General features: G+C 43.4%; 1 protein-coding gene across 2 annotated transcripts in view; it reads left to right on the top strand.

Moving 5' to 3' along the window:
• The window catches only part of LOC126267489 (transcription initiation factor TFIID subunit 11-like), a 44,928-nt gene extending 30,940 nt beyond the window's left edge, over positions 1–13,988 (top strand). For both annotated transcript variants that reach the window (XM_049972774.1, XM_049972775.1), the window contains 3 exons: positions 1,396–1,455; positions 3,524–3,598; positions 13,722–13,988. In XM_049972774.1, coding sequence (XP_049828731.1) covers positions 1,396–1,455; positions 3,524–3,598; positions 13,722–13,779 — 193 coding nt within the window. In that variant the 3' untranslated portion in view covers positions 13,780–13,988. The remainder of the gene's footprint in view (positions 1–1,395; positions 1,456–3,523; positions 3,599–13,721) is intronic.
• The last annotated feature ends 761 nt before the right edge of the window (positions 13,989–14,749 follow it).

Here is a 14,749-nt window from a genome sequence, read left to right as displayed (position 1 = left end):
CTACAACATGCTGGCATGAGGAAAATTTCCAACAGATTTCTCATACACAAACATCAGTTGACCGGCGTAGCCTGGTGAAACGTTGTTGTGATGCCTCGTGTAAGGAGGAGAAATGCCTACCATCACGTTTCCAACTTTGATAAACGTCGGATTCTAGCCTATCGCGATTGTGGTTTATCGTATCGCGACTTTGCTGCTCGCGTTGGTCGAGATCCAATGTGTGTTAGCAGAATATGAAATTGGTGGGTTCAGGAGTTTAATACGGAACGCCGTGCTGGATCCCAACGGCCTCGTATCACTAGCAGTCGAGATGAGAGGCATCTTATCCGCATGGTTGTAAAGGATCGTGCAGCCATCTCTCGATCCCTGAGTCAACAGATGGGGACGTTTGCAAGACAACGACGATCTGCACGAACAGTTCAAAGACGCTTGCAGCAACATGAACTATCAGCTCGAAGACCATGGTTGCGGTTATCCTTGACGCTGCATCACAGACAGCAGGGCCTGCGGTGGTGTACTCAACGACGAACCTGGGTGCACGAATGGCAGAACGTCAATTTTTCGGATGAATCCAGGTTCTGTTTACAGCATCACGATGGTCGCATCCATGTTTGGCGACATCGCGGTGAACGCACATTGGAAGCGTGTATTCGTCATCGCCATACTGGTGTATCGCCCGGCGTGATGGTATGGGGTGCCACTGGTTACTCTCTCGGTCACCTCTTGTTCGCATTGACGGCACTTTGAACAGGAAAGTTACATTTCAGATGTGTTACGACCCGTGGCTCTACCCTTCATTCGATCCCAGCGTACCCCATATTTCAGCAGGATAATGCACGACCGCATGTTGGAGGTCCTCTACGGGCCTTTCTGGATAGAGAAAATGTTCGACTGCTTCCCTGGACAGCACATTCTCCAGATCTCTCACCAACTGAAAACGTCTGGTCAATGGTGGCCGAGCAACTGGCTCGTCACAATACGCCAGTCACAAGTGTTGCTGAACTGTGGTATCGTGTTGAAGCTGCATGGGCAGTTGTACCTGTACACGCCATCCAATCTCTGTTTGACTCAATGCCCAAACGTACCAAGGCCTGAGGTGGTTGTTCTGGGTACTGATGTCTCAGGATCTATGCACCCAAACTGCGTGGAAATGTAATCACATGTCAGTTCTAGTACAATATATTTGTCCAATGAATACCCGTTTATCATCTGCATTTCTTCTTGGTGTAGCAGTTGTAATGGCCAGTAGTGTAATTTACGGCGGAACATGTTATCCGTACCATTGTAATGAAGCGGTATTTTCACTATACTTCACTGCACTGTCTTAATGGCACGTAGCCGTTGGGAGAGCGAGGCCTCTAATAATGTAGCACATGACCTTTTTTGTGTTTACAGGGAGGCGGCTCCCGTGAAACCCGGCGACGATGACGACAACGACAGGAGGAAGAGGAGTTGGTGAGTAGGCCTGCGGCACGTGCGAGTCGACAGTCCTCTTCTGCTGAGCCCGTTCATAGGGGCCATTGTCTGAAACTGCGCGTCTGAAATAATTCAGTGCATCAGATTATTTCGGCTTAGCTCCGACAATTGACGGTTTCCTCAAACATCTCTCTCGATAAGATAACAGCACACAAGCTTTATTACTCCTACCTTAATAAGGCCACATAAAGGGGAGATCGTGGATTCCACCCCCACTTTGGACATTGTCGGATGATTTGAACGTTTATAAATTTATTGCTCATTGTCTTCCACAGATTTTATAAATTTTAGAAATGACTTTATGTGAAATCTTAAGCTGCTGTTCAGTTTATTCTTTACTGTGGGCGTGTTTTCAGTCGGAAAGTTTTTCCAGCACAAATTTTTGCTAACAGCTCTCTCTCTCTCTCTCTCTCTCTCTCTCTCTCTCTCTCTCTCTCTCTCTCTCTCTCTCAATCACACACACCCACATTCATTTTACACACATTACACAGGATATAGTGGATATAAGTGCAGATATTTCTGTTGGTGACTGTTGATAGTGTACTGAACAATATTACATCAGTACTTACGTCAAATGGCTGGCTCTGAGCACTATAGGACTTAACTTCTGAGGTCATCAGTCGCCTAGAACTTAGAACTACTTAAACCTAACTAAGGACATGACACATATCCATGCCCGAGGCAGGATTCGAACCTGTGACCGTAGCGGTCGCGCCGTTCCAGACTGTAGTGCCTAGAACCGCTCTGCCACCGCGGCCGGCTACTTACGTCATTTACAGACTAATAATTATAGCTATTACAAACTGTATCTTTTTAAGTTGCTTAGTACCTCCAAGTACACGTGGACAGAGATAGCCCTTAACGCTAATTTACCCCTGGGCAGCAGGTCAGGTGCTGAAGTGTGGCTGCTTCCAAGCAAAACAGGTAGTCTATGCTGCTAGCTGTGGTCTACTTAGTGGTGCAGCTACGACCATACGGAAAATATCGGGTAGTAAATTATGTAGTGTGTTTGTGGGAAGACTGTTCAACACTGAGAAAAAACTACCAACTCACTGGTGTGTGTACATAGAAAGTTACAACATATAGAAATATCTACACTTCTATCCGCTCCACCCTATATATATTTTGTCAAAAATATAATATTTATAAGTTATGTTTAGTCATGCAGAAATAGATGCATCTGTGAAAATTTGTGTAGATTTTTTCAGATGCTACTCTACTCCATTACATATAAGTGCATCATCTGCAAAAATCATTAGTATCGTCTGCGGAGTTGTTAGTATGGAACGTGAATAGAAGGGTGCAGACACTTCCCCTGCGGCATGCCTTTAGTTGGGTGGAACGTTGGTGTTGACTATCACCTCCCCTCCCGTTCATGCAGCAGGGTGTGACGACTGTTTTTGTCCAAACATTTGGCACAATTACTTGTCCATACGGCCCTGGAGCGCTGTTTTTCAAAGTCACTGCCTATAAAATCCTTGTCACTCATCTTTGCAGTGGTGCGATAGTTAAACTGGTGTAGTTCCGTATCTTCAACTTCTTTCGATAAATCCCCATCCAAGATAACATTTTGCATCCTCCCTACCAAGAACTCTCAAAGCAGCTATGAATTTTGTTTGATTCTCCACACAATGATTGGTTTTTCTTAACAGACGATGGCACGGTACTGAGTCAAATGCTTTTTGGTAGTCGATAATTGCAGCCATCTGATTAGCATGATGCGTCGCTTTCAGGATATCATATGAGACAAATGCGGGTTGGGTTTCGCATGACTGTTTGTCTGTTTGGCATGGGGGATATAAATGTATTCGAGATACTCATTTGTCTGAACCCAGAATATGTACCAGACTTCTACAGCACTGATTATTGTCAGTCTTCATCAGTCGACTTCGGAGCGCTGTTTCAACTACGATAGTAGTTCTTCCTTTGTAAAAGAGTATTTGAAAGAGGAGTTCTTGTCATTTGTTTCGTATCACGAAAACTGAAAAGAGGAGCGCTGTGACGCTCGAAGTGGATCGCTCTGTAACGGCTGTCCGTCTCTCCACAGGTCGGCAGAGAGCGCCGAGGACCTCTCCGACTCCAGGGACATCGACGACAGTGACGAAGCTGGTGCCAGGAAGAGGTGAGTCCAGTCCGACAAGCCTCGCTCACCACACGCTGTATGTCACCCGGGCACAGCAAACGGTGAAGAGGGTGAAGGCTGGGGAGCAATCGGTAATGAATTACTTAAACTTCACGTTTGGGACTCCCACTGTCCACATACTTGATTATGAGTGATCGTTCCAACGATGTTTACAGAAGACACAAGTATCATAACAGATATCTAGAGAAAAAAATCAACAGCGGAACGATGTTTCAAAATATATACGAAGACAGTAACTTTGTTCTCGAAAGAGCAGTTACTGTTGATGACCGTGCAGCTTTCCCCTGGAATAAATGATGACTAACTGAAAACCTCAGCTGCTGACAGGTGTTGTTGATGTACCTAGCTGTGGACAGCTCAAAATGTGTGCCCGACCGGGAGTCGAACCCGGGATCTCCTGCTTACATGTTTCAAAAGATTTACTAAAGTTTCTACCACTTAATTTCGAAAAGTAATAGCCCAATCTTCAATTATCTACAGCAAGTGCTTAAACGTCAATGTTAAATAAAGCTCTTGGATACAGGTCTAAGAAGGGGAGGCGATGACGTTGGGATCACTGATTTACTTCAAACTTTGCACAACTTTGGTACGCCATTAAGACAGCATAATGTGCAAGTAGTAAGCTGCACCAGTCTGGGAATTCCGAGAAAATCGCAAGGGAAGTTTTACGCGTGCATTATGTAACTGATGTAACTGTGCGTAGGTGCCAAACATTAGGGTCAAGTGGTTAGCGTTTGAGCTTCATAAGACGAACGAGTACGAGGTGACCGTTTGGCTCCCACTCAGACTTTCAATTTTCTACTACAAGTGTAAATTCTGTGATGTGAAAAAAATTTGCACCTACACTATTCGTTCTGGCTACATTATCAGCCTCTTACCGCTGTGCAGCTTAAAGGTACTTTACCAGACTGAATGTATAAGGGATTTAGTAAATCACGACAGGCATACATTTTCGGGAAAACTCTATCCATTTCTTCATTTACTTGTTAAAATGGCTCTGAGCACTATGGGACTCAACTGCTGTGGTTATCAGTCCCCTAGAACTTAGAACTACTTAAACCTAACTATCCTAAGGACACCACACACAGCCATGCCCGAGGCAGGATTGAACCTGCGACCATAGCAGTCGCACGGTTCATTTACTTGTTGATAGTTATAAATATGTTTGGTGTAGTAATTAAATTCAGTTATAAGGAGTAAGCGGTCAAATAACATGAAATTCATTAAAATTTTGTGCAAATACAGGTAGTTTTTTAAATTATATTACCTCTCAAATGTCATGTAAATAAAAAAAACTTGACCAGTATGAAAAAATATAGATTGAAAATTAAGTTTGTGTAGGAGTCGAACCGTCTCCCGATACACTATACGTTCTTGCTACATTACCAACGTCTCACTGCTGCATAGGTTAACTGTCAAATGGGGTCTACATCTGTACCTCCAGCTTGAAGTCTTACGAAGCTCGACGGTAAGCACTTGACCACCATGAACTCTGTAACATTTGGCACCTACGCACAGATACGTCAGTTACATAACAGACGCGTAAAACCGATCTTGAGATTTTCTCGGAACTGTCGGAGTAGCGCCCCTTTCTACACTCCTGGAAATTGAAATAAGAACACCGTGAATTCATTGTCCCAGGAAGGGGAAACTTTATTGACACATTCCTGGGGTCAGATACATCACATGATCACACTGCCAGAACCACAGGCACATAGACACAGGCAACAGAGCATGCACAATGTCGGCACTAGTACAGTGTATATCCACCTTTCGCAGCAATGCAGGCTGCTGTTCTCCCATGGAGACGATCGTAGAGATGCTGGATGTAGTCCTGTGGAACGGCTTGCCATGCCATTTCCACCTGGCGCCTCAGTTGGACCAGCGTTCGTGCTGGACGTGCAGACCGCGTGAGACGACGCTTCATCCAGTCCCAAACATGCTCAATGGGGGACAGATCCGGAGATCTTGCTGGCCAGGGTAGTTGACTTACAACTTCTAGAACACGTTGGGTGGCACGGGATACATGCGGACGTGCATTGTCCTGTTGGAACAGCAAGTTCCCTTGCAGGTCTAGGAATGGTAGAACGATGGGTTCGATGACGGTTTGGATGTGATGCCGGGTGTTGGCCCTGTGTGCTTCGGTCGTATGCAGTCCTGATTGTGGCGCTCACCTGCACGGCGCCAAACACGCATACGACCATCATTGGCACCAAGGCAGAAGCGACTCTCATCGCTGAACACGACACGTCTCCATTCGTCCCTCCATTCACGCCTGTCGCGACACCGATGGAGGCAGGCTGCACGATGTTGGGGAGTGAGCGGAAGACTGCCTAACGGTGTGCGGGACCGTAGCCCAGCTTCATGGAGACGGTTGCGAATGGTCCTCGCCCATACCCCAGAAGCAACAGTGTCCCTAATTTGCTGGGAAGTGGCGGTGCGGTCCCCTGCGGCACTGTGTAGGATCCTACGGTCTTGGCGTGCATCCGTGCGTCGCTGCGGTCCGGTCCCAGGTCGATGGGCACGTGCACCTTCCGCCGACCACTGGCGACAACATCGATGTACTGTGGAGACCTCACGCCCCAAGTGTTGAGCAATTCGGCGGTACGTACACCCGGCCTCCCGCATGCCCACTATACGCCCTCGCTCAAAGTCCGTCAACTGCACATACGGTTCACGTCCACGCTGTCGCGGCATGCTACCAGTGTTAAAGACTGCGATGGAGCTCCGTGTGCCACGGCAAACTGGCTGACACTGACGGCGGCGGTGCACAAATGCTGCGCAGCTAGCGCCATTCGACGGCCAACACCGCGGTTCCTGGTGTGTCCGCTGTGCCGTGCGTGTGATCATTGCTTGTGCAGCCCTCTCGCAGTGTCCGGAGCAAGTATGGTGGGTCTGACACACCGGTGTCAATGTGTTCTTTTTTCCATTTCCAGGAGTGTAGTTACACTTTATGTTGTTTTAATGGCATATTAAATTTGTCCAAAGTTTGAAGTTAATCTGTTATCTCGCATGATAAATTAATTACACCTTGCACAGATGATGGCTAGATCTCTGACCCAATAATGTGGAACCGTTTGCATCCTTTGTATACATGGTTTGCGTCTCTCATTAGATACTGTCCATTTACAGACTAATAGAGAGCACAGGGGCTTAAATTTTCCAGAACGAGCATACTAATCTCTGCCACTATCCGGGATGCAGAAGAAACACGGATTTGCTGCGCCAGCTGTCAGAGCTTTTATCTGTTTGTATAATACGGTGCACTGCTTATGACGGATTTCATTTTCGAATTAATCTATCACAAATGAAAATGAATATGAACATCTTCAATTACAACACTTGGAGGAGAAAATATCCATAGTTACCGTTACGAAAGGACATTCACATGAAAAGTGGAGAAATATGTTACTAAAAATTTGCTTAACAAAAGACAAAATTGGAGGAAGACTGAGGGTAAATTTAAAAACATACTGAAAATTACCTTTACAACTTGTTCCGCACAGTAGACGAATGTTGTTATGCAAATTTGCAACATACGTATCTACTAATGCAATAAGATACTTACTGCTGTTCTTAAGCTATAGCTTTTCTCACTGTTCTACATACCCATTAAGATTATCGCAGCACCAACACGTGTAAATTAATAGCCTATAAACTCTGTCTTTCCACATAATAACGATACAGTATGTGAGTAACTGGCAGGTCGTGTAACTGTCAAATCACACTGCTAATGAGTATTCCAAGGTTGTGCACTGGTTATAATAGCGACACAACTACGAGATCGTCGGGCGTTTTTTCTGGTCCATTAGTAAAATAGATCCTAGAAAGAGATTTAGGAATGTCCTTCCAAAACAGTTTATTACTGTTCGTAATTTTCAGTACAAATCCGTAAAATGCCATAGGTCTCGTGTCAAATTGTGCTCATTAGCAATTCTACTCCACTATACAAAAGACAGAAGGAAAACGAGGCACAAAAAATCTGATTTTCGGGTAATTAATGCTTATTTTTGCATAAGTGGAGCAGTCTTACTTAGCAGTAAATTCGATTCAAATTCATTAAACTAAAATAAACTTTCTCATTTTTTCCAAAGTTACAAACTTTCTCATTCCCCACTTTTAAAATCAGATCACGTAAATCTTTGTCTGAAGATGACGACCAGTAAAATCGTCGAAACGTTGCAACAACACGACGCTACTACTCGAGTGATACTCCTAGAATGTCTCATCAACAAATATATAAACTACGTTGTCTTGTGATCTGTGGGCCTGATTCGAAAATTATCTTGTGGCTCAGAGGGAAATTAATGACAGAAGTAAAATTTTGTCCATTGTGCAAAATACTTCCCGGTTTGGACGACTGATGGTGAAACTGGTGCAGTTCGGAAGGTGCTGAACGATTACCTTAAAAACATCGAAACTGCAGATTGCATTGTCATTAGTTTATCATTTTGAGTCGACTTGGAACTGTTTTTTAAATAGTTTCTACATTTACAGCTTGAGCGTTTTTTAATATGACTGCGTCAGAGCTACATTGTGCCTCTACAGCACTGTCGAGTGAAATGTGTGTGTCCTGTACATTTTTTGTCATATTTTGGAGCATTATGACGACACTTTAAAGATATACAAAGTAGCCATCACGTACAAGAAAAATTACAAGAACTAAATGAGCTGGAAACGAATGATCCAAAAGCTGATAACTCTGCATGTGCATCTAAGGTCATGCAGTCTGCAGCGTTGTTCAAAGGACCACGACGCATTCACAAAGGAATGAGACAAGGTGGTCCGGTAGGTTAGATTCGAGTGCAGTAATGTGCGAGGATTCTAAGGGTTTTGAAAGGACTAAGTTATGTCAGTTGCACTCTTCCAACTGTTTGCGAACATTTCTAGCATTATTATGGGAGACATTTACGGTATGCATGTGAACGTTACCTTTGAGGAGGTATTCGTAACCATTTCAAGCAAGTACTCATTACACATGGCTTAATGGCACTGTACCCGTGGTGTAGGGGTAGCGTCTTTGATTCATAACCAAAAACGTCTTCGGTCCCGGGTTCGATCCTCACCACTGCCTAAATTTTGATAAATAATCAGCATTGGCGGCCGAAGACTCCCATCATAAGAAGTCAGCATCATTCTGCCAACGGCCTTGTTAAAGAGGGCGGAAGAGCGGATAGTGGTTCAGGGCACTCTCTTGTCCTAGGGGTGCGAAATTGCCCCTAAAGGCGGAAGAAAGAGCAATGATCAACGACATGAGGATGCAGAAGGCAATGGAAACCACTGCATTAAAGACACGTAACGTGTATCCACAGGACATGTGGCCTGTAGTTGAAGAAGTGTCATGATGATCTCTCCATTGGCAAAAGATTCCGGAATAGTCCCCCATTCGGATCTCCGGGAGGGGACTACCAAGGGGGAGGTTACCATGAGAAAAAGATTGAATAATCAACGAAAGTTCAATGCTCTACGAGTCGGGGCGTGGAATGTCAGAAGCTTGAACGTGGTAGGAAAACTAGAAAATCTGAAAAGGGAAATGCAAAGGCTCAATCTAGATATAGTAGGGGTCAGTGAAGTGAAGTGGAAGGAAGACAAGGATTTCTGGTCAGATGAGTATCGGGTAATATCAACAGCAGCAGAAAATGGTATAACAGGTGTAAGATTCGTTATGAATAGGAAGGTAGGGCAGAGGGTGTGTTACTGTAAACAGTTCAGTGACCGGGTTGTTCTAATCAGAATCGACAGCAGACCAACACCGACAACGATAGTTCAGGTATACATGCCGACGTCGCAAGCTGAAGATGAACAGACAGAGAAAGTGTGTGACTATATTGAAAGGGTAATGCAGTATGTAAAGGGGGACGAAAATACAATAGTCATGGGCGACTGGAATGCAGTTGTAGGGGAAGGAGTAGAAGAAAAGGTTACAGGAGAATATGGGCTTGGAACAAGGAATGAAAGAGGAGAAAGACTAATTGAGTTCTGTAATAAGTTCAAGCTAGTAATAGCGACTACCCCGTTCAAGAATCACAAGAGGAGGAGGTATACTTGGAAAAGGCCGGGAGATACGGGAAGATTTCAATTAGATTACATCATGGTCAGACAGAGATTCCGAAATCAGATACAGGATTGTAAGGCGTACCCAGGAGCAGATATAGACTCAGATCACAATATAGTAGTGATGAAGAGTAGGCTGAAGTTCAAGACATTAGTCAGGAAGAATCAATACGCAAAGAAGTGGGATACGGAAGTTCTAAGGAATGACGAGATACGTTTGAAGTTCTCTAACGCTATAGATACAGCAATAAGGAATAGCGCAGTAGGCAACACAGTTGAAGAAGAATGGCCGTCTCTAAAAAGGGCCATCTCAGAAGTTGGGAAGGAAAACATAGGTACAAAGAAGGCAGCTCCGAAGAAACCATGGGTAACAGAATAAATACTTCAGTTGATTGATGAAAGGAGGAAGTACAAACATGTTCCGGGAAAATCAGGAATACAGAAATACAAGTCGCTGAGGAATTAAATAAATAGGAAGTGCAGGGAGGCTAAGACGATATGGCTGCAGGGAAAATGTGAACACATCGAAAAAGATATGATTGTCAGAAGGACAGACTCAGCATACAGGAAAGTCAAAACAACCTTTGGTGACATCAAAAGCAACGGCGGTAACATTAAGAGTGCAACGGGAATTCCACTGTTAAATGCAGAGGAGAGAGCAGATAGGTGGAAAGAATACATTGAAAGCCTCTATGAGGGTGAAGATTTGTCTGATGTGATAGAAGAAGAAACAGGAGTCGATTTAGAAGAGATAGGGGATCCAGTATTAGAATCGGAATTTAAAAGAGCTTTGGAGGACTTACGGTCAAATAAGGCAGAAGGAATAGATAACATTCCACCAGAATTTCTAAAATCATTAGGGGAAGTGGCAACAAAACGACTATTCACGTTGGTGTGTAGAATATATGAATCTGGCGACATACCATCTGACTTTCGGAAAAACATCATCCACACAATTCCGAAGGCGGCAAGAGCTGACAAGTGCGAGAATTATCGCACAATCAGCCTAACAGCTCATACATCAAAGCTGCTTACAAGAATAATATACAGAAGAATGGAAAAGAAAATTGAGAATGCGCTAGGTGACGATCAGTTTGGCTTTAGGAAAAGTAAAGGCACGAGAGAGGCAATTCTGACGTTACGGCTAATAATGGAAGCAAGGCTAAAGAAAAATCGAGACACATTCATAGGATTTGTCGACCTGGAAAAAGCGTTCGACAATATAAAATGGTGCAAGCTGTTCAAGATTCTGAAAAAAGTAGGGGTAAGCTGTAGGGAGAGACGGGTCATATACAATATGTACAACAACCAAGAGGGAATAATAAGAGTGGACGATCAAGAACGAAGTGCTCGTATTAAGAAGGGAGTAAGACAAGGCTGTAGCCTTTCGCCCCTACTCTTCAATCTGTACATCGAGGAAGCAACGATGGAAATAAAAGAAAGGTTCAGGAGTGGAATTAAAATAAAAGATGAAAGGATATCAATGATACGATTCGCTGATGACATTGCTATCCTGAGTGAAAGTGAAGAAGAATTAAATGATCTGCTGATCGGAATGAACAGTCTAATGAGTACACAGTATGGTTTGAGAGTAAATCGGAGAAAGACGAAGGTAATGAAAAGTAGTAGAAATGAGAACAGCGAGAAACTTAACATCAGGATTGATGGTCACGAAGTCAATGAAGTTAAGGAATTCTGCTACCTAGGCAGTAAAATAACCAATGACGGACGGAGCAAGGAGGACATCAAAAGCAGACTCACTATGGCAAAAAAGGCATTTCTGGTCAAGAGAAGCCTACTAATATCAAATACCGGCCTTAATTTGAGGAAGAAATTTCTGAGGGTGTACGTCTGGAGTACAGGATTGTATGGTAGTGAAACATGGACTGTGGGAATACCGGAACAGAAGAGAATCGAAGCATTTGAGATATGGTGGTATAGACGAATGTTGAAAATTAGGTGGACTGTTAAGGTAAGGAATGATTAGGTTCTACGCAGAATCGGAGAGGAAAGGAATACGTGGAAAACACTGATAAGGAGAAGGGACAGGATGATAGGACATCGGCTAAGACATGAGGGAATGACTTCCATGGTACTAGAGGGAGCTGTAGAGGGCAAAAACTGTAGAGGAAGACAGAGATTGGAATACGTCAAGCAAATAATTGAGGACGTAGGTTGCAAGTGCTACTCTGAGATGAAGAGGTTAGCACAGGAAAGGAATTCGTGGCGAGCCGCATCAAACCAGTCAGTAGACTGATAAAAAAAAAAAAAAAAAAAAAAAAATGTATCATGAAAACAGTCGATAGAGAAGTGACGCAATCTGTACCAGTGAAACAGGATTTTAGGAGATTGACAGACGGTGCGTGCGTATTTTACTAGGTGTTCTGTTGGGTTAAGGACACAATTTACGCCAACTACAACGATCACAGTCTATTCCTGAAGTGGGTAAACGTAGTAAATTTCACGAAATAAGCTCTATTGTCTGTACTTTCAATGATCATACTCTTGACTAATGCCTTTTTAGTTTTACACGCTCTCGATCACCATTAATGTTCCACGATTACCAGTTTCGGCTTATTGTACCACCGCCAGAACTGCACAATGAAAGATAAATATACGCTATGCTACTGTTACACAACTGAAACTCTCGTATAGAGCGCTTTATCAACTACATTTACTCTATGGAAGCCGGCCGCGGTGGTCTCGCGGTTCTAGGCGCGCAGTCCGGAACCGTGCGACTGCTACGGTCGCAGGTTCGAATCCTGCCTCGGGCATGGATGTGTGTGATGTCCTTAGGTTAGTTAGGTTTAAGTAGTTCTACGTTCTAGGGGACTGATGACCACAGCAGTTGAGTCCCATAGTGCTCAGAGCCATTTGAACCTTTGAACTCTATGGAAAACACTTGTAAATGTATGAGAATATCGAAAATAAACTGTCTACGGCTTGCGCCGCCAATGGATCACGTTTCCTGTTCCATGGGCATTATTTGACGTTGCTATTGTAGTGAGAAACATCTGGGAATAGAGGTGGAACCTAGGTCCTATGTTCGTTAGGTAAATATGTTATTGGCCGGTTTCGTTTTGAATCTATAATTAGAGATGACGTTAAAACATAGTGATTGTTGTCCATCTTAAACTGGATTAGATTGAATTAGATTAGATTACATTGTACCAACTTGTTCCTTAGTCCCATAGTGAAATGGTCTTCAACAAACGTCCACTTAAGCTAATTTTTAGACCTTTGTAGCCGAGCAACATGGAAACAAGTACAGTTTGCAAGGTTATATAAACATACCGCGTTGCAGCTCTGGCGCTGTGCTGAAACCAGGTGTTACGTAGCGCTATTCTTACTTTGTATGGTTGATAATATATGTATCAGTTCATTTTAATAATTGTACATTATTAGTAGCTAAACTTTTTACGGTTTCTGATAAGTTCTTTCAGGTGTACGTTCCTGAATAATGAATACCTATCTGACCAAGATAGGCCAAGTATTTCTGAAGATTGATCTTCGTTAAACCATTGATTCCATGAAATGAATTGTTGGATGACAAACTACGTCAAGGAATGAATATATTTATATGAACGAATTTCTCCAAGTAGTTCTTCAAATCACACCACGAATAAAATGTATTACACGCTTCTGATTTCGGAAAATTTTAACTTGGGCGTTGTTGAATCTCTGGAAGTACCCGTAAAATGTTTGAAGCGCATGGTCATGAGTTTCGGGCACTCCATGCCCCTCACATCTCTACTTCTTAAGGTAGTGAAACATCTGTCACGCAGTTTCGAATGCCTTGTTATAACTTCGGTAGTGTTGTGAGCAAAGTGACTGTGGCATGAAAGCAGGATCGATTACCACAGTGGTGCGATAGTTTAGTCAAGAGTTTGTGACCTGATGCCAAAGTCATATGTCGTACTGTTGTTATAGTCTAACTAAATGTTTATTACGGTACTGACGATGGGGTCCATTACAGTAGCGTTGTGTTATATTTGACAAATGTCTGTGACCTGACGATCGGGACATAAATCATCGTGTTGTGTTGCAGGCGGGCAGCGGCCTCTGACGATTCAGATTCAGACTCCGATTCTGACGACAGCGACTAGGATGCCACCATAACGGACCAAGCTATCACCACCACCACCACCTCATCATCCCATGCCACGCCTGCTGAATCTCACTATATGACATCCCAGCACACAACTGGTCACAAGGACTGAGAAGAAACAATTCATTAGAACTTGTTTAGTAGTTTATTGTACAGTATTATTGTTTAGTGTACAGCATCAATAAAACAGCACTTTCGCAAAACTGGTCTCCATTTTGTTGTTATTCCATAACCAACTGAGTGTTTCAAAATCAAACGTTAACTAATATGAAAATTGTGTTACTCACAGTAGAGACCTTAGCATTAAAGAATGGACTAGATTAATTGAGTCTGATTTAAAAGTACAACTTTTATACATTTATTGACCACAAGGACAGAAAATGCAGATTTATTTGAACAAAAAACTATCCAAGGAACTGGATTCGTAATTTAGCACTAAAATCAATTATTTATAAAACTCAGATCCAATAAAACTTAAATCAGTTTAGTACGACAGTAAAACAAACACAAAGAACTTGAAGCAATCCACTACCAATTCTTACAGAGTTTAAAAGTTGAACCATGGACCTTGCCGTTGGTGGGGAGGCTTGCGTGCCTCAGCGATACAGATAGCCGTACCGTAGGTGCAACAACAACGGAGGGGTATCTGTTGAGAGGCCAGACAAACGTGTGGTTCTTGAAGAGGGGCAGCAGCCTTTTCAGTAGTTGCAGGGGCAACAGTCTGGATGATTGACTGATCTGGCCTTGTAACAATTACCAAAACGGCCTTGCTGTGCTGGTACTGCGAACGGCTGAAAGCAAGGGGAAACTACAGCCGTAATTTTTTCCGAGGACATGCAGCTTTACTGTGTGATTAAATGATGATGGCGTCGCCTTGGGTAAAATATTCCGGAGGTAAAATAGTCCCCCATTCGGATCTCCGGGCGGGGACTACTCAAAAGGATGTCGTTATCAGGAGAAAGAAAATT

The sequence above is a fragment of the Schistocerca gregaria genome, chromosome 4, assembly GCF_023897955.1.
Source record: "Schistocerca gregaria isolate iqSchGreg1 chromosome 4, iqSchGreg1.2, whole genome shotgun sequence".
NCBI classification, from domain to species: Eukaryota; Metazoa; Arthropoda; class Insecta; order Orthoptera; family Acrididae; genus Schistocerca; species Schistocerca gregaria.
The sequence above is the reverse complement of the archived record's forward strand: the minus strand, read 5'-3'. Positions and strand labels throughout refer to the sequence as shown.